Consider the following 21,654-nt stretch of genomic DNA (forward strand, 5'->3'; position numbering starts at 1 on the left):
GTGGTCTGGCGAAGATGTCTTGCTAATGGACAGCACTTGGACATTTGGACTCCCTGCATCCTAGGTTAACAGGGATCTGACTGGAGCATGATCGCTGCTTAGTTTTAATTATTGAATAAATCCTGTTTAAAAATAATAGCAATAATAATTGTAGACAACATTGCTTTTAAATTTTTATTACATAAGTACGAATTTAAAAGAATTTTTACATTGATTATTTTATTAAAATATATTTATCATAATCAATTTATTGTTTCAATTGTTAAACAATAAAAGGAGAAATTAGGACCATTAGTTAAGGTATTCTATGTTTAGTTTAGTTGTTCTTTACAACATAATTTATTTATCAACCGAATTATCTTCAAAATTAATTGAATAAGATAAATTTATAATTATAATATAATTATTAATCAGAAACCTAGTTAGTTAATCCTTACTACGAACTGCTTCTAAAAATACAAAGTGATCATCAATTTGTCAAATGTCAAAACCCGTATGTTCCGTGGGGATGCAATTTGTTATTGTAAATTATTTCGATTTCACTAACATTATTAATACCTAAGTGCCCGTGTGCTCCCGGAAGAGCATTGTTATAAATTTATAAAATAAAATAATAAAGTAAAGGTTCGTTTGGTACGGGATCGATGGTCAATTATTTCTTATTAGCGTCTCTAACGTATTCGTACCTCATATTTCTGACAACACCAATTTCACATTGCCCACAAACGAAGGCTTAGGTGAGCTACGAAAAATCCCTATTCTGTGACTTCAGTCTAAAAAAATTACAATCATCACCACCAGCATCACTTGTCTTGACTTGACGTTTTTAAACTTAAATTAATAATTTATATAATGTAACTATTCTGATAATAATTCTAAGAATAAAAAAGTGATTTTCAATAAATTAAAAAAAATACATTCCTCTGATTATTTTACAAGAATTAAAGTAGATTTTGATAAAAGACAAATTGTGGAATATTTATTAATTATATCACAATACTATATGTTTTCTGAACTGGAGTGTTTGGAGTGTTCTCGATGGCTTCTTAAACTTTGGCTGTTCAGTTTTTGTCTCCGCAACGCTTGGGAACGAGCACGCCTGCGGCCAAACGATGACTGCAAGCGGAGAGGCCTTCGACGATCAGCTATGCCTGTAAAATAATAATAATACATGGGACACAATCAATCAATCAATCAATCAATCAAAATAAACTTTATTCAAGTAGGTTTTTATAAGCACTTTTGAATCGTCATTTTACAATTAAGTGAAGCTACCACCGGTTCGGAAAGTAGATTCTACCGAGAAGAACCGGCAAGAAACTCAGTAGTTACTCTTTTAAAACATTTAAAAAATACAACGTCATGTTAATTAAATACAATTATTTCAATTAATGTATCCTGCTTGGAAGTCAACAGGTATTAACTCCACGCTTTTTTATCATCTACAAAATCTTGTATCGAATAATATGCTTTTTCTACCAATGTATTTTTTACAAACGATTTGAATTTACTAAACGGCAAAGTTAAAAATATCTGCGGAATTTTATTTTAATTAATTTGACACAAGTCATTGTTTCGGCTTGGAACTTGCCGATTCTCTTTCATCGTCATAGCAATCTTGAACTGACGGAAAAAATATGTTTTTCTTGAATTCTTAATATCATATTATTTAATAATCCAAAATATAGGAAAGTAACACCAGTTGTATTGTGTAAGATGAGTCATGAGTTCAAAGAAAACTCGATGTATTAAAAATTACCAGCTCTTTATTATCCGTCTAGAACGATAATTTGTGGTCGCATGCGAATACAATATGTGATAGATTGAGTAGGGTGCTATGCTATTTATGTCAGGCGCTAACACCAGGAAATTTTCAGGTGCGATTGAATGATACATATATTATGTAGTGGAATTTCATCCAATACATGTGTTGTATATATGGTAACGCGATGAATCTGCGATATTCGATTCAGATTACCTTGTTCTAGTCACTGGACCGACTGTTGAATTTTCACACATAAACTAGGGTAACCCCTTAAGAACGTCTGGTAGCTTTTAATACAATACTAGCTCAACTTGTTGCTTTACCCGCGCGAAATTTATTAATTACAAACTTTAACCTCCGTTTACCTTCATTGGGTGGAGTGTCGTGAAATCCATTCTTAGTGGATATCTACACCCCATAGTGAACATACCTGACAAATTTCATGTATGTAGGTGTTATAGCTTTTGACATTTCGTACTTAGTCAGTGAGTTGTATTTCGCTTTTATACGTATAGATATATATTTGTGGACTTAAGGTAATAGGGAAGACAAAACAATAAAAAAGATTTACCGATTAAACAAATGAAAGTGATCAACTTCTTACTCTACCTGGAACGTAGACTGCAAATTGTGTATGTCTGTGTCGTTATAGTAGTTCAGTATTACATCAGATTAAGATTAGAAAGGAAGACAATGACGCAGATGATGAAATATTACGTACGAGTTGATATACAATATTTTATATCCAATGGAAAATATAAAGCCTAACTAACGTGCATTTTATAAAGAAATGTAAATTTCGCATGTACTTGGCCTGGAAAATTGGTACAGATTATTCAATCCAATAGAAAAGTTCTTTGAACTTATTTATTGGACAAGTAAAACTAATTTATTTGTTAGAAATATCATGTAGAGTCAAGTAAGTGTCATGATAGCCTACTGTGAGCAAAATGCGTGCTGATGTACATCAACAATCAACAATGATCATATCGTGCTATAGACAGCCAAAAAATCACTCCTATGGGAGATTCTCTTCAGGACTACTTTTCCTATTAATTTTTATATATCTAGACTAGCTATTCTCACATATATGGAATATATATTTTTTTTCTTATATAGACGTTGTCATTAGCGACACGTACCAACAAGTGCACATATATTTTCTTTTTTTAATTTTAAATATTCGAATAATCATCAGATCTAAATGTTGTCCCTTGTTTGTACCATAATTGAAAAAAAAAACTTGTTTGTATAATGACTTCAACAGTAATACATAGCTTTTTGTTTTTTATTGTTGTTTCGCTGTAGAACCTTTTCTAATATTTTATATAATATTTGCTCATTCTTATGAGCACTGATAAATAACCATAGATTTGCATATTCCATATTTGTTAGCTCTGCTTTATGATGCATTACAAATAGTTCTTTGTTAATGGTACTTTATTTTTAATGCAACACTATTCCATTTAACTACTTATAACCACTTTAATTTTACTTCCAAAGATCCGATAACAATTACGACGACATTCAAAACATCATTATGTCGCGAATATTTACGATTTCGACCAATCATTTTACGTAATAATAATGTGGTAGTCTCTTTAAACAGATATGTGAACACAATCAGATACTAACGCTTGAGTCTGGTTAGATCCGTTCCAATATTGTCATCATCATGTAACTCAGCGAACTCCGTGCTGGCTTTTAGGATGTCATTGTAAGGCTCTAAGTGTTCAGATCTTATTGGCGTATCCTTCACTTTGCCAAAATTCTCGCGTATTGAGAAGCCCAGAGATTTTGATAAAGGAAGTTTATCAAATATAGTCTCGGCCATCTTGTCCGATATGACATTCTGGAATTGAGCAATGTGTGTTTTAGATCACAAAATCTTAAGACTATTTGTAACATATAAAGACAGATATCAATTCTTAAAGGACTGGCTAGAAACATCGATGGGAATTCATCCAAAAAGTTTTTATTTTATGTAAGACGAACAAACAAAATTATATTCTACTTGTATTGTATAACAAAAAAACAGGTGACGTTCAATATAAATTTATAATTTGACATTTGTTTTATAAACAAAATATCCAGTGATAAACTGGTATTACTTAAACAAACATATGTTTTTATCAATATATTTGTTATTGATATTAAAATGAGTCGGCTTGTTTTTAATGGGATGATTTGACATTTAAAAACCATTGGCGACTGAAAAAAATACTGGTTGTTTATTTTATAATTGCACATGGAAAAAAACATTTTAATAATATGTTACGTAACGGTTGGTTATATAATATATTGTTATAGAAAGGTTGAGTTAGAGGCCAATGAAATACAAATATTTTTCGTTTTCACTATAATCATAGTAGCACAGTCCCTTATACTTTTCAAGGAATTACTAATATTCCTATTTATCCTTCTAATTAAGCTTAAAAGGAAGGGACGATAATATCCATATAGGTCAAGTTATATATACGTAACTACGATTTTTAATAGTTTTTTTCCAATGAAAAAATGAAACAAATAACATTTCAGTTTTAATTAACAAGATTGAAAACTTTGTAAGTTTTTAAGCACGCTGATATTCAAATCGAGTGAGCACAGATAAAAATAATTAATCTCTAAAGATTCACAAATGCTTTTAGAATCACTGCGCTCAGATAAAACAAAGAACTATTCAAAATTCAATTAATTAGGCTAAATATAAAAAATAACTACATAACTTACCATTCGGACCGAAAAATAAAAACAATATTGTTAACACATACTAAAATCTATGAAAGCAGATCGAAGTTTAAATTAATTTTGAAGATACACGTATTCAAATGAAAAGTACACCACATCGGAAACTTTAGTGTAATATTGTATGGAGATACCTCTAGCACAGTTATTAGTAAGATTACAACCGTCCACACATCCATCAGTGCTAAGGGATTGAGATCATTAATTGTCCCAGTTATAACACATCCAACAGTCACAGTAACCACTGTTACATGTATTCTCCGTAAGTCGGTTATCTGCTAACTCATATATCTCATTGTTCATTGGACAATGGTCTAAATAAACAATGATAATATAAACAGCATTTCTTTCAAGAAATTTCAATCATTGTCTCCTTTGTAGTTTATGATAACCGTCTGAATGAGCTTAGTTAAATAGCGTGTAATTTTTAATTATAGAATTTATATTAAGTGCAATAAATATGAATTTTAGTTTAAAAAATCAGTACTATATGTTGTGTTCGGTGTTATAATTGAATTTCAGTACATAAATATCATTAAGCTTTTGTTTGTTTTGTTTTTATGGAATAGGTTGGCGGACGAGCATATGAGCCACCTGATGGTAAGTGGTCACCATCGCCCATAGACAATGACGCTGTAAGAAATATTAACTATTCCTTACATCGTCAATGTGCCACCAACCTTGGGAACTAAGATGTTATATCCCTTGTGCCTGTAGTTACACTGGGTCACTCACCCTTCAAACCGGAACACAACAATACTGAGTACTGTTATTCGGCGGTAGAATAACTGGTGAGTGGGTGGTACCTACCCAGACGGGCTTGCACAGAGCCCTACCACCAAGTAAAAGTAAGCTAATTGAATCCAGCTCCGTTAAATATATTAAAAACTATTTGGATTTGCGATTTTTATTTTTTATTTTAGGTATCGATAGTGGCGTCCTATTCATGATACACGAAACAGACGTGTTAGTTGACAGTGATGATTTAAAGAGTCACAAACCTGCATTAAAGATTCTGCTTGAATTAGTACTTTATTTTAGATTGTATATGAGCAAATGGCCTCTTGACAATATGTTCTTACAAAGTGACCTAGTGGTAATGTACCTAACCTGACCTAACACAGTCAATTCATAGACCACCTAGGGATCCTTTGGGTAAGGAGACAGACGAGCTAACATACCACCAGATGGTGATTGGAAACTTCCACCCAGACACTAGCTATAAAAAACATTAAGGTATTAGATGGCGTAACCCTGTCACGTCAGCCGTATACCGTTGTCATCAGTACCTGTTATAACACTGACACATTCAATGTTGATATTAAATACTAGAGCAACCCACGGTAACATGCGAAAGCGATCTTATGGCGCTCGCTGAAAAGACGGAGCCCTCTCCGCCAGCAGTACCCTTACCGCTGGTTTTTCAGTGGACATCCCGGTGTGCCGGGACGCACTCGGTGAGTCCCACATACCCCCCACTACACGTGGTGGTAAAGCGTAATGCATTTTACCAGCGAGAAAAAAGAGGTAACTACCCAGATGGATGGATACCTAAATGTTATTTAATTCGTCCGTAATGTACTAGATATTTATTTTTCGTTTAGAAACATACAAACTGCCACTGATTAAATCATCATTGTAAATGAATCGTTATTGAAATTACTATTTGATAAAGGCATATTTTATGTAATATATCATTATGATATAAATATGAAAATTCCTTGTATTTGTTTTGTGATTGACATAAGCGCTTGGAACAATGAGTGATCATCATTATATTAATAAAACAAATAGACCATGCAGTGAGGATTGTGCCTAACATACATAGTCTAGTAATAATTATGCAATTTAGATTTTTTCTTTGATGACAAATTCATATTTGTAACCTCGGGGCGTTGTCTTGTGTTAAAATCAGTAATTTTACTATAATATCTCAATTGTTAACAACTAAAATGTTCAATGCAAAATTATAGAGGACAAAATTTCAAACATTAGTTTTCTATTTTTTTTATTCTATCGCGATGAAAATTGACACCTTTACAATTTCCTAGATCTATTTATTTTTTCTATCTAGTCCTTACTTAATTATGATATACCTTTAGAGGGCAAAGTGCTGGTGACAAAAATTGAGTTACCTATTTGTATATAATACTAATTGAAATATACTTTTTTCGCTTTCCTAAAACAATAAAAAACTACAAGAAACTTTTTAATTAGATTAATTTCATTTTTATGTATTAATAATAATATACCTACCTACTTTGTCTTAATTTAACTCAACGTTGATAACACAAGGAAAAAGAAATGTAATTATAATAAGCATCAAGCTCCAAAATATAATCATGGGCCACTGTGATTCAGTTACTTCTTAATTTATAAAAAAAAGATGACATTTATAATAATACCTATCAATTTACATATGAAAGGTTTTTAGTTTAACTTAAAATAATAATGACGATGTGTGCCTTTCGCTAATTCACAGGTCATATTCTTAAATACTGGTAGATTTTTGAGTCTGAATAAAGTTATTCATTTCAAATTATTGAATTTCTTTTTACCTGTATGGAAAAATAAAATGCAGTATTTTTATTTAGATAGTTTATTTAATCGTTAATTAGCTATCTAATGATTATAAGTGATCAGGGCCTGGGCAAAATGATTTGCTTTAATTGAAATACAAATTACAAAATATTTTATTGCAAGTAATTAAAATACGAAATACAAAATATATTTAAGTGAGGTATTTGAAATATAAAATACAAAATACAAATTACAAAATACATAATAAAAAAATGTGAATGAGTTATGAGTTTTAATGCATTCACAATGCTATGTTTAGTATTTGAAACTTCCTAACAGTATTATAAAAAAATCGACAACCCCTTCACATACATCTCGTTGGTCGCAGATCCTACTCGTGTATATGTGAAAGGGTTTTGAATTGATTCTAATACTTTTAGAAATCTTCAAAACCAGAGATCCATTTCATAAAAACTAAATTTTTTAATGTAATGTCAGTAGCATGATGCCAATATAGCTCCATTTACTTCAGGTGACAGTATGTAATCTAGAGCTGTAGCAATTGGTTTTAATACTTCGAGGAAATTCCAAGTATTCTAGTTCTATAGCAGAGAAAGTGTTAGTATTTTCCAACTTAGCAAAAAGTTCATATAATTTGGATTTGCTTCTTATCTGCACTACAGAATTATAAAGAGTTCCATCTTGTGGGACAGGGACATATTAACTGATGTCCAAGAAACACTTTTATGATTTCAGCAGATTTGGGTCTTCTGGAAACATTTAGAAATTGCTGAATAGTGAATCCTGCTAATATGAGAAGCTTTGATAACATTATTCATATCTGTTGTTGCCAGAAGACTTAATGTGTGGCGCATCTGCGGTGCCTAGGCAAATATAGTTTTCTCTCCCTTCTTTCATTTTCTGTTATATTTACTGCTGCAATACCATCATTACATTTTCGCGTCTCGCACTCACACTCACGACCGTTAAGTGAAGATTATATGTATTTAAATGTTTAAATGTATTTTAAGCCTCAAGTATTTGAAATTTACAAATTACTAAATACCTTTGCGTCAGGTAATTGAAATACAAATTACAAATTACATTTTAAGGAAGTAATTGAAATAAAAATACCAAATACGTATTTGTATTTTAATTACGTATTTTAATTACAAGTAATTTAAATACTGCCCAACCCTGTAAAGTGATACATCTTTTTCTACACCTCTGTAAACCAATCATCAAACCGAAGTTAAGGCCTTATGCTCCTGTATTAACACTGGTTCATTAACCATTGAAATTGGAAACCGTAATAAGCACTAGCCTAGATTAGTTCAGCTCTGACACACATATGTTAAAATCAATGATAATACCTACACAAATATGCTTCCACAGAGCACTGTAATCAGTAGGTTGAATATTATTGTATAGCGATAAAATATATTCCCAAATATTCCACAATTATAACACATGCCTGTCACACAGTAATTGTAACTTTGATAATACTGAGCGATGTAGGAGAATAAGCAATATTTCACATTTATCATTATCACAGGTCAAGTGGCCAGCACAATACGGCTGATGAGCACGCATCGAACCGGCGTGAACCGGTTACGTTTAAATAATACTTATTAATCGTTATTGGCGAATAAAGGAGTGTTTTGAAAACATTGCGTTGACATATTGTAACATTTATTTATAGTTTCGATAGGTTTAATTCACTTTAATATTCCTAATGGCGAAAGGTTTATCAGGGTAGCCGGTTTCGTAGACCTTTTATTCGACGTCATATATGGTGCGCAAGGAACAATTCCTGAAACCTTTGCAGTTTTATTAATGTCTTAAAATTAATATATCATTTTTGTTTCAATTTAATTGCCCTGTACCTTAAAATATTAAATTAATCAATGAATTCCCTTAAACTTTCTATGATATTTCTACTTAATTTAAGAAGGTGCTGTCATATTACTGTACCTAATAAGAAAATAATAATTAGGTACTTAGTAACAAATTGGAAACATTTATATAAACTACTTACAAATAGTTTTAATTAGATGACAAAAAGGCTTTAAAATCATATTTTTCCACAAACAACTCCAAACTACTTCACAGTTCATCAGGATTAGATGTAATGAAACTACTAATACTATTATTGATTTAAAATTACACACAAATATATTGATATCAAACGCAGCGTGAATTTGTTTAACCCTCAGTGATTTGAGCGATGAACTGGTTAGAACCGGTACGCGTAACGAATGTTTGCCTTCGCTATCAGTTGATATGTTATTTCGTCGAACGGCTTGTGACCTACGAACTGTGCTATAAACAAAAGTTAAAAATAATATGAGGCTACCTTTCAGGATTTTATTGTAATAAATTAAGTCAGTATTGAGATATTTTATATATTTCATAGAAATTCTGCCACATGTGTATTCCACCAACCCGCATTGGAACAGCGTGGTGGAATATGTTCCAAACCTTCTCCTCAAAAGGAGAGGAGGTCTTTAGCCCAGCAGTGGGAATTTACAGGCTGTTGTTGTTGTTGTTTGTTGTTGAGATATTTATCATCAGCCCATCGTAATCCACTGCTGGATCTTATCGATAGAGGCGCTAAATGAGCATGTCCAGAGGTATTCCGCTGGTTCCCGAGCAATTGGGTTCCGTCACCTTCTTCAAGTCATCAATCTCCTCTACAGGACTTGGCAGCCCTAACAATCATCGGTACTTCTACATACATCCTTAGCCCAGCACTACCAGCTCAGTTCAGTTATTTAGCATTTCCAATAACATAATTTTATTAGTAACAGCATTATAACCAACTATATTGGATTACTCGTATTCACTTGTTCACTAAGTTTGTCACATATTATTCGAACAAACTATGCAATCATACAAAATAAATACCTTGGGCTATTGAACCTGACCCACGTTAAGTTAATTTTTAAACTGAGTTTAAAATTATTTTAATCGAACATTGTTAATTTGTATTTAAAGTACGTAACGTGTTGTCATTGTAACCCAAGAATCCAACTTTAATATCGATAAATTTGAATATTGTTCCAAATTAAAATCGATCACTAATATAAGATATACGAATTTTGAACTTCTTTATATATATTATTTTTATGTTTTAATGTAATCTTATGCAAAAAAGATCAAAATATTCGTTTCTTAAATCATATTACGTTTTTGTCCTATTTGCTATCGAATCACTTGGAGTAGAGATGAAAAAACCTTCATTAAAAGTACAACACCTCGCCTTATTGCTTCCACAGTTGACAGGAGGGCTGGATCGTTTTTAGAGGATCGGAATTGCGATTCAACGTACATACAACATTCATCTAATTCAATATACAGAATCTATTTTTAATTAATATTTGTTATATATTTAAGCAGTTAATGCTATTATTTCAACCACATCATATGTGAACCAAAAATATATTATGTAATAAGATATTAAAAAAATAACAGACAAAGTAAGAAAATTATAAATTATTTCGTATGTATTCCAAAAAATATAATGCATTTCATGCCGTAAGAATCAGCTGTTCGTAGCCCGATACGTCAATAAAATAGCTTTGTCATCTTAAATAACGGATAGTTTATTTATCGGGTAACAGATAAGAAGTGGCAAGGTTGAAATGAAGAAGAAACTCCTTTATATATAATGAATGGTGCGGACGGAATCTAGTTAGACGGTTAACGCTCCACGGCCTGACAAGTCGCAAACATAACTTATTTCGAAAGTAAAGAGTCAACATAATGCCACCCGTCGCTGTACCCGATGAGGTAAATATTGCTTTTTAATTCCTTAATATTTCGAAATATTTTTTGAAAATAAATTTAGTGTTGGTGATTTTTTTTTTAATAGTGACAGCTATAAGCTTACAATTGTTGATGAAATATTCTACCATTTCCGTTGTTATAGGTAATCGAGTTAGCTAAACATCAGCTCAGACTACCTATACTTCTCATATAATACACCCATATTTGACAGACTTCAGATGACACAAATTTAATTATGATTGTTTTTTTCTAGAGCCCAAAGAAACACCTTCGCGTGGCTATTATAGGGCAGAGTACATTTGCAGCAGAAGTGTTCAAATTATTACAAAGAGACGGGCATGAAGTAGTCGGTGTTTTCACCGTCCTAGACAAAGGAAACCGGGAAGATCCATTAGGTAAGTAACATATACTTATATTTATAACTTGATAAAAAGTAGTAGTAGTTAGCATTTTGATTATGTCAGATTATTATTACAGTAACAACGATATTCTAAGATCATTAAACGTCTGATCACCTCACAAGTGACAGGTGGTATGGTGATTTTATCTTAAGAAACCGCAGTGAGCTGGGAAATTCTTGTAACCATTCCAAACGGAAATGATTGCGGCAATGCGCCGAGTTAGCTTAAATCAACTCATAATTTATTCTTAAAAATATTCCATTATCAATTGAAATAGTTCTGCAATAAATAGGTATTTTAAATGTCAATCATTTGAAAATGAATGTGTATTGAGTATATATTTAAAATTTGACTCAGATTGTAAACTGTTGAAAAATTGACTAACCGAGCATTTAATAACAATGAAACGTGTAGTCTTGATACCTTACGTTAATGTAGGTTTCAGTGTTTATTATTTCATCACAATGGTTTTAGTATTTATATTAGCATAGTCCGGTTCGCCTTCAAGGGCTCGGGTACCTCATAGAAGGTTTCAAGTAATTGAAAAATAAAGTATTCTCATAGTGGCCATTATGTTTAAAACATTGTGTATCATTCGTTAATTTTCAACAGTCTACAATCTGTCTGATTTAATATTAAACTAAGAGCCATTAAAATTAAACAGTAACATATACATATATGTGTACACAAAACGTTAAAAAAATGTTAAATTTTTTTATTAATTTTATTAAGTTTAATTTTCAAATAAGTACCGATAACTGGGCCTTATGCCTTAAGTTTCATAAGATTAGAGGCATAATTTAAAATAATAACATACTTACAGCAACCATTGCGGCACAAAACGGCAAACCAGTGTTCAAGTATAAAACATGGAGAGTCAAAGGAAAAGTCATACCAGAAGTCCTAGAAGATTACAAATCGGTAAGTCTTTTTTTATATGAAAATTGTAAAGACCCTAAACAAATGGTTAAATATTTATAAATTTGGGCTAAAATAATAAAGAATGATGAAATGAAGATGGTCTAGTGCTTAGAATACGTGCATCATAACCGATGATTGCGGGTTCAAATCCAGGCAAGCACCACTGAATATTCATGTGCTTAATTTGTGCTTATAATTCATCTCGAGCTCGACAGTGAAAGAAAATATCGTGAGGAAACCTGCGTGTGTCTAATTTCATAAAAAATCTGCTATATAAGAATTCCACAAACCGTCATTGGAACAGCGTGGTGGAATACGTTCCAAACCTTCTCCACAAAGGAGAAATAGCCTTAGCCCAGCAGTGGAAAATTTACAGGCTGTTTTTATTATTGTAATAAAGAATAAAAAGCAATTGTATCGACGGGGCTTTTTGATACCATTCAATCATGATAAGAATATACTGATGATAAAACAGTGAGGAAATTGATTTTTATGTGGAAAAAAGTACTGTTCTTGTTAAATTTTCAAGATAGGATTCGAATCTTTGTTTCGTATCGTATTCCAACTTATTTGTAATTTGTTATAATGAAGTATCACTTATATATATCTGAAAACTTATACAGTAAAAAAATTAGAATGTGTAAATACCCTAATGCCTTGGTACGTGTCTTTTGGTAGCAGGTTTGCAGCTAATCATATATTGCTAATAAAAACACACTATTAAAGTTTAATTACAAGTTTTTTGTTATGATTTTGAAACTAAGCTATGTATTAATAAATAACACGTATAAACAGCATGTATATTATCATTATGAATTAAACTACGCGCCACTGCACTCTTGACCTCCGTATCTCACACGTTTTGTGTGCCAAATTGTATATATACTATCTTAATATCTTGTCAAAAATATGTATTAAATGTCTGTAAATAAATTAAGTAGGTATTCAAATAAAATATTTGACTATTGTGTATTTTCATATTGTAATCCAATCAGCACTAAATGGCAGTTGAACGAAATCCGCTCTTTTTTAAATTAGATTCCTTTCGAATGACTCCTTATGTATATTTTATTGTTTTTATTTGTTTACGTTTATTTACGTTCTCGTATAAATGTGGAGATATAACTCTTAATAAAATTAATCAAAATTGAAATATAAAATACACCGCCCATCAACATTTGATTGTACCTAGTTTATTAGGTTAGAAATGATTATACATAAAATCTTTTTAAACAGAAATTTTAATTTTTAAATGACACAAAATTAATTATTCATAAATTAAAATTGCAATGATATTAAATTTATTTAAATAATCGTTGATATGATTGACGATAAAGATTTGCTTTAAAACTGCGCAAAGGATTTTGATGCTATGTCATTTAGAAGATAGAGTGATTCGAAAAGAAGTTTTTATATATAATAGTTACATGGACAATTTAGTAAAGAAACGCTGATAATTTTATTAGTTTCCACTGTGATGTCATAGCATTGCACCCGCGCGAAGTCAGGGCGAGTTGCTAGTATTGTTTATTTTGGTACTGCCCATGACTTTTTATGTTAGTTCATACTATTTACATATTGCTACGTACATATGGGTAGAATGGAGAAACTGTTTTTTGAAGTCAGTTAGTAAAGGTAATTGGATCGATTAATATAATCGGCTAAAACATGTTTTGTATGACATGCTGATATTACATTATTATTATGTAAGAAACTATTAAGAACTATCGACTGCAAGATAACCCATGCTTTATCGTCGTTATTAATGCTACGTGTAATATGTATTACTTAACACATTGAACACTGCGTCTATATTTACAAATAACGTGATTACCTAATTTGAAAATCAGCTGCGATCAATTTATAATCATCGTTTAATATACTACGTAATAAACTACCTTAATGTTAAATGAAAAAGAAAAATCTACATATGTTTGGAATTTCTGACGTCATTTTATTCTTTTGCTGCAGAATATTTTTGATAACTAATCTCTAACCGTATGTTTCTTCTAGGTAAATGCAGATATCAACGTGCTGCCATTCTGCACACAATTCATACCCATGGAAGTCATTTTGCATCCAAAATATCAGAGTATTTGTTACCATCCCAGCATCTTACCACGGCATAGGGGCGCGTCTTCTATAAACTGGTTCGTACATATTTTTTAATATACACATCGAGTACAATTTTTTCTTTTGGATGTGCTGTATTAAATTTATAAAGAATAAATCTCAATTTATTCTACTTCGTCTTATAATAATCATAAATAAAAAAAAATGTAAATCTGAAACTTACGTCCGTCTCTCTCTGATTATTTAAAATTAACTCTTATATTTTTATTTCATTTTAGTAGTGATTTTTTCAAGCCCAAGTTTGTACCACCCATTTTTATCAAGTATTCTAGCGCCTAACAGCAATAATCTGTATCTCTGTGTCTTAAGCAACAGTTAATATTTCTTGCCAATCAATTTCTATATATCCGTGGTAAACACTTACCGACAGGTCCAACTTGCAACCACAGACACAAATAGTGATTGGTTTCAGGACTTTAATAGAAGGCGACACAACCTGCGGTCTGTCAATATTTTGGGCAGACGATGGATTAGACACGGGTCCGATATTACTACAGAAGAGTTTTCCTTGCACCATAGACGACACTGTGGACACTTTGTACAATAAATATTTGTATCCAGAAGGTAAGTTTCGTTTTATGATTTAGTTTCTCAAAGAGTTGCTTTGTTTATTTGCTACTACAATTAAGCTTGCACGGCTTAAGACCTGGATAAGGTCATAACGAAAAATAAATTTGAGAACCATGTATCCATGTTGGAACACCTAAAAATTACCTTTACCTAAAATATTAGTGCAAAAAAATACGTCTGACATGTTCAAAATGTTTTTTTCGACAAACTGTTTGATATAAATAATTCTTATCCTAATATTGTAGGCATAAAAGCACTGGCAGAATCAGTGAACATGGTTGCCAATGGTACCGCACCAAGAATAAACCAAACAGAGGAAGGCGCTACTTACGACCCAGCTTTATTCAAACCCGAAACTCATCAGGTTAGCATAATATTTTATCTATTTCGGCGACGATAATATTCTCAATAAACAACCCAACAATAGCTTCAATCGCTATATTAATGTTGCACAACAATAAACTCCTGAACGAATTTAGGTCGCCCCGGTTAATACAAGACACATGCAGGATACATTATAGTACAAAAGTTTATGTGCCAATATAGATCCTATCTATTTACTCTTGCAGTACAATATTTATACATTCATTTTTCTACATATATAATACACAATACATACATTATATAAATGATACGTATAATATAGTACAAGTTTAGTATAGTACGACTTAATTTAGATGTAGTATCGGCAAAATTCAATTAAGCCGATTAGGTACAGCCGATTTATACATCCAATAGAAATAGCTCCCTATCGCGCCATTTGACGCTATTCGTCGCTATAGGTTCCTGCGTCATTTCAATCCGAGAAAGCAAGTGTATGTAAATCGACGTGTCAAATTAACGAATATTTTAGGCCATATGATATTACGTTTGAGTTTGGGAGAGCGTAATTCGGATGTGATCGGTTTTACGAATTTTGCCGATGCTACATCTGATTTGTGTCGTACTATACGTAGGTAACTAAAATAAAAAGGAAGCGCTATTAAAACAGTTATTAAACCTAAGGACTCATTAGCTATTGGATTGTAAAAGTAAAATTAACAAAACGTCTACAACAACTACAAGGTTGGCCAATTTTATGTACAATTTCTGCATCCGATCAAAATGATTATTGAAACATTGAATGTTAGACTACTTAGTAAACCTAATTACTTTTAAAGCAATAAATCGTAATTTCAATTTCTACTTTAATGAGCTGGATGCAAGAACTATAATTTGTATGAAGGTAATCAACAATATCAGTAAATGGCAAAACATAATTTATAGCCTTCGTATAAGTTATATTATGCTTGATTCATATAACTACGATATAAAGTGATACGGCGAATTTTCCCATTTCGCATTGTATTAGTAAATTACCTGGCATTAAAATGTTTTTTGACGGGCTTCGCTTGCGTGGCCTTGTTTCCTTCAGATACCAATAAAACGACATTACATTTACATTTCGAAATGTAATGGTAATATTGTCGAAGTTCGCTTATGTACTTATATATATTAACTGGTACGCTTATATTAAGGGATGTTTGTAAAGTGAAAAGTCACTGAGAGTGACTAGTTTATATATTAACCAAATAAAATAATTTTAACAATTTTTTCAGATTGATTGGACAAAAGGAGGTGTTGAACTACACAACTTTATTCGTGGTCTGGATTCATCACCTGGCGCGACCACTTTAATAAAATCACAAAATAAAGATGCTGATGAGACAAAAGACGCAAATATAGAAGTAAAATTCTTTGGTTCATCCCTTTGGGAAGGTGAATACGAAGCAGAGGGTGAAAAACTATTTATACCCGGACTATTGAAACCAGCAGTGGTACATGATGCCGGATTACTGATTACTGCTAATGACGGCGTCAGGGTAAGTGTTTTTAATAAAAATAAAACTGATATTTTCCCCGAATAAGATTTACTGTCTTCCATATAGAAAATACGTATATTTTTTAATAATAACATGTGTATTTTTAGCTGAACATACAAAGATTAAAGGTGAATGGAAAAATGATCAACGCACAAAATTTCTTCAAAAATAACGAAAGCAAAGTAAAGCTCGAACTAACAGCAGATGAAAAACAATTTATCGAAAACGTTCGTGATATTTGGAAGGCAATATTGAGAATAGATATAGACGATGAAACAGATTTCTTCTCTTCTGGAGCTGGCTCTATGGATGTAGTGAGATTGATCGAGGAAGTAAAAGATTTAGCTAATTTAGAATTACAAAATGAAACCATATACATGAATACAACTTTCGAAGAATTTTACACAGTGGTTATACTTAAAACCAGAGGTGAATCGGCTAGTAAAGAAGTGGTGTTTGATGGAGTAGAAGTAGAAGCGAATAAAATGAAAATAAAGTTTCCAACTCAGCTGTTTATTAATGGTCAGTTCGTTAATTCAGACAGTGGGAAAATGTTAACTATAGTTAATCCCACAGATGAATCTGTGATCTGTAAGGTACAAAGCGCGTCAGCTTCTGATGTAGATAAAGCAGTGAAGTCTGCACTAAAGGCATACGAAGAAGGCGAATGGTCAAAGATAAGTGCAAGGGAAAGAGGACAGCTGTTGTTCAAGTAAGAATTAAATATTGACTTACCTAATAAAAAAGGCCCCTATTTCGCAACTTATTATTACGTCGCATACCTGTCTTACTTAAATTAATGAAGAGTTTATTTGAAAACGTTGATTATGATATTGAATACTTAAATTGAGATCATATATTATATTTTAATAAAAATCATTTTTCTTATTAGGTTAGCAGATTTAATGGAACAACATAAAGAGGAGCTAGCAACTCTTGAATCTTTAGACTCAGGGGCTGTTTATACACTGGCTCTAAAAACACACGTTGGTATGTCTATCGACACTTGGAGATACTTTGCTGGCTGGTGTGACAAGATCCAAGGCACTACCATACCTATTAACCACGCCAGACCTAACAGAAATTTAACGCTTACAAAAAAAGAGCCAATAGGTGTTTGTGGATTGATTACGCCATGGAATTATCCACTAATGATGCTGTCTTGGAAGATGGCTGCTTGTTTAGCAGCTGGAAATACGGTCGTCATGAAACCTGCAGCGGTAAATATATTTAATAAATAATTTTACGTTATAAAATGACAAGTTGTCTGTCAGATTTACTTGTTTTCTAAACCTTTATGTTTTTGTAAACGATAAACCATTTTTTCACGCGCTTTATCATTGCGTTGGTAGCTAAATTATTATTAGCAATTATTATTATTTGCTAATTAAGCAAAATTCCAAGGTTGACCAGTATGTACCCAAAAATGTTATCACCAGGAATTACTCTAATTGATTAAGATTGATGAAGTTTAACACACTTTTACACAAAAATATCTGCTGCACAATTAACTAATATCGGTTTAAAATGAACATCGTTAATAGACAAAAAATACAAAATACAAAAAACTTACAGGTATGTCCACTAACTGCGTTAAAGTTCGCGGAGCTATCTGTCCGTGCTGGTATTCCTCCTGGTGTAATAAACATACTGCCAGGAAGCGGAACTGTAGCTGGACAAGCGTTAGCAGACCACCCGCTAATCAGGAAATTAGGTTTTACAGGCAGTACAGAAATAGGTAAGTCTAAATATTTATTTTCTCAATTAGACATTTAAGTCCCTCATTTTTTACCATGTGCATGATCAATATATTTTATTTCAAGGTCAAACAATTATGAAGTCATGCGCTGCATCAAATATGAAAAAGGTCTCACTTGAACTTGGTGGAAAATCGCCACTGGTTATATTTGAAGATTGTGAGCTCGATAAGGCTGTCAGAAACGTAAGTAGTAAACCTGAAAGTAGTTTTCATTCATTATCATGGCAATAAATCAAAAAGAAAAAGTTTTTAATAGTGCTACACTGTCACTACTAATATTTTCCAATATATTTTCATAAACTTCAGGGTATGGCTTCAGTATTCTTCAACAAGGGCGAAAATTGTATAGCAGCTGGTCGTCTATTTGTTGAGGAAAGAATACACGATGAGTTCGTCAAAAGGGTTGTAGAAGAAACAAAGAAGATTAACATTGGAGATCCACTGCACAGAGGAACTGCACATGGTCCACAAAACCACAAGGCTCATATGGATAAACTTATTGAGGTACAGGATTCAAATTAATATTCATATATTTTATAAAATAAACGTCATTTTTCTTTATGAGATTCATTAATAATTTAAGATCACATTTTAATATTATTTGTAATTCCAGTTTTGCGAACGCGGTGTTAAGGAAGGTGCCAAATTGGTATATGGTGGCAAACGCCTAGATAGACCTGGATTCTTCTTCCAGCCTACCATCTTCACGGATGTCACAGACGACATGTTCATAGCTAAGGAAGAATCATTTGGACCCATTATGATTATCAGCAAGTTTAGTAGCAAGTATGTAAATTGCAATAATCATGAAATTTTTGAACGATTAATCCAATTCTTATTTTCTCTGAAACATTAAGTAATCCACAAATAACTGCAAACCACAATAAAATTCAATCATGAATCTACTTTAAAATGTAAATAATAAATTAAAAAACTATTTTTTTTAATAAGTTGTATCAAAACGCCTGAGCTTAAAATAAAATCAAAACGAACGAAAGAATTAGGTATTAATAATAGCTGCCATTTATGAATCTTTATTAAAACCTATACCGTTGTCGGAATAAATCTGAATCAACGAGATATTATGATGGTCAATATTTTGTAGTTGTGTTTTGTTTTCCTATATATATTATTTAATTGTAATATTTAATATTATAAATGTGACAGTAACTCTCTCTGTCTGTCGTTCTTTCACGACCAAACCGCTGAATCAAATTTGATGAAATTTAATATGAAACAAACTTGAACTCGAAGAAAGGATATGGGATACTTTTTTGCCTAACACGTGACAACTAAGACCCTAAAACAGAAGCGAAGCGAAGACGACTTCTAGCAATCAATAATATGACATTTTACCTACTTTTCAGAAACCTCGACGACGTAATCCGGCGTGCTAACAATACTGAATACGGTCTGGCCAGCGGCGTATTCACTCGCGACGTTTCTCGAGCATTGCGTTTCGCTGAGCGTATTGAAGCTGGCACCGTCTTCGTTAACACATACAATAAAACTGACGTTGCAGCACCCTTCGGTGGCTTCAAACAATCCGGTTTCGGAAAGGACTTAGGTAATTTTCAATTTGTATTATTGTTCAATCGTTACATACAACAAAGTCGCTTACCGCTGTCTGCCCCTATGAATGCTTAGATCTTTAAAATTACGCAACGGATTTTTGATTGGAGATAAAGGTTCTCGTATATATAATACTTGGACAATATAGTAAAAAAACACAGATAATTTTAGAAGTTTATAATGTGATGTCGTAGATAAACAAATTCTATAGTATATTTAGTATCAGTATCATACCCGTTCGAAGTCAGCGCAATGCGCTGGTATCAATTAAATCATGGTTGGCTTAGTAAAGTAACAGCCTGTAAATTCCCACTGCTGGGCTAAAGGCCTCCTCTCCCTTTAAGGAGACGTTTCGGAACATATTCCACCACGCTGTTCCAATGCGGGTTGGTGGAATACACATATGGCAGACTTTCTATGAAATTTGTCACATGCAGGTTTCCTCACGATGTTTTCCTTCACCGCTGAGCACGAGATGAATTATAAAGACAAATTAAGCACATGAATTAGCGGTGCTTGCCTGGGTTTGAACCCGCAATCATCGGTTAAGATGCACGCGTTTTAACCACTGGGCCATCTCTGCTCATGGTTGGCTTAGTGTGAGCAAAAGTAAAATAAGCTTTATTCTTAATTTAACTCCTTGTTACAGGTCAAGAAGCTCTCAACGAGTACCTCAAAACCAAATGCATTACAATAGAATATTAATATAATAATTAAGTGTAAACTTCATCGGTAAGCACAAGCTGAAATATGTTATTATTATGACTTCTTTAAAATAATAGTTATCAAATTGTATTCCAATAATAATAGGACTTTTATTATAATTTATGTTAAGTATTTATAAGTAAGTTGTAAATAAATTATTTTAATTATGAGTATGAAAATGTGATTAATCGTTTGAATAAAATCATATGTTTTGTTTTAAGATATTCTTTTATATACCTACCTATCCCATCAATAGTAAACGCTGTCGAAACAAAATTTGCTAATTTTTTTAAACATCAAAATATAACCCTTAAGTATTTAATACTTGTACCTGTAACGTCTAATAGTTGAAAGTGACTAGATTAACGTTACTATGCGAGTAACTTGTAAAATAAATTAGCCTTTAAATACCTCACGCTGGAGAAAGGCCTCTTCCTCTTTTTGAGTAAGTTTTGGAGCTTACTCCTAGTTGGTGAGTTGGTGAAAACATGTGATAGATTTTCACCTACCACATGCCGGTCCTTTTACAATGTTTCCTATCACCGCCGAGCACGAAATGAATTATTAAATAAAATTAAGGAATTGAAATTACAGTGTAGTATGTATTGTACTTAGTACTTATATAATAGCTATTTATCCGGGCTTGAACTCGGAATCATCGGTCACATTTATTTATATGATATAATCTGTGTAAGGAACTAAATTTTTTAATGATTATTGACCGACGAATCTTTTTTTTAGAGTAATAATTGAAAGTTGACTGAAGGTAACTTATGTTGTTTGTTCATGTTCTGCGTTCCTTGATGCTATCGCAGTTTTAACTCAAAGATAACATAATAGCTAAGTTTCACATCTATCCCATTGGTGACGAAATCAAAGAGAAGTTATTAGGAACAAGAACGGAACTGTGCC

The 21,654-nt window shown here is 32.2% G+C and overlaps 2 protein-coding genes across 2 annotated transcripts; one reads left to right on the plus strand and one right to left on the minus strand.

Moving 5' to 3' along the window:
• Positions 1-358: 358 nt before the first annotated feature.
• Positions 359-4,969, minus strand: LOC124532985. The gene is made up of 3 exons (XM_047108129.1): positions 4,645-4,969; positions 3,401-3,617; positions 359-1,151 (listed from the first exon to the last, which is right to left on the minus strand). Exons 1-3 carry the CDS (start codon positions 4,687-4,689, stop codon positions 1,000-1,002), a joined length of 414 nt encoding a protein of 137 aa, XP_046964085.1. The 5' UTR covers positions 4,690-4,969; the 3' UTR covers positions 359-999.
• Positions 4,970-10,693: 5,724 nt separating this feature from the next.
• Positions 10,694-20,962, plus strand: LOC124533099 (cytosolic 10-formyltetrahydrofolate dehydrogenase). The gene is made up of 15 exons (XM_047108263.1): positions 10,694-10,822; positions 11,073-11,214; positions 12,044-12,141; positions 14,155-14,291; positions 14,687-14,838; positions 15,090-15,208; positions 16,443-16,706; positions 16,814-17,418; positions 17,599-17,926; positions 18,282-18,444; positions 18,530-18,648; positions 18,772-18,969; positions 19,079-19,251; positions 19,833-20,032; positions 20,687-20,962. Exons 1-15 carry the CDS (start codon positions 10,796-10,798, stop codon positions 20,740-20,742), a joined length of 2,781 nt encoding a protein of 926 aa, XP_046964219.1. The 5' UTR covers positions 10,694-10,795; the 3' UTR covers positions 20,743-20,962.
• The last annotated feature ends 692 nt before the right edge of the window (positions 20,963-21,654 follow it).

This window comes from Vanessa cardui, chromosome 10 (genome assembly GCF_905220365.1).
Source record: "Vanessa cardui chromosome 10, ilVanCard2.1, whole genome shotgun sequence".
NCBI classification, from domain to species: Eukaryota; Metazoa; Arthropoda; class Insecta; order Lepidoptera; family Nymphalidae; genus Vanessa; species Vanessa cardui.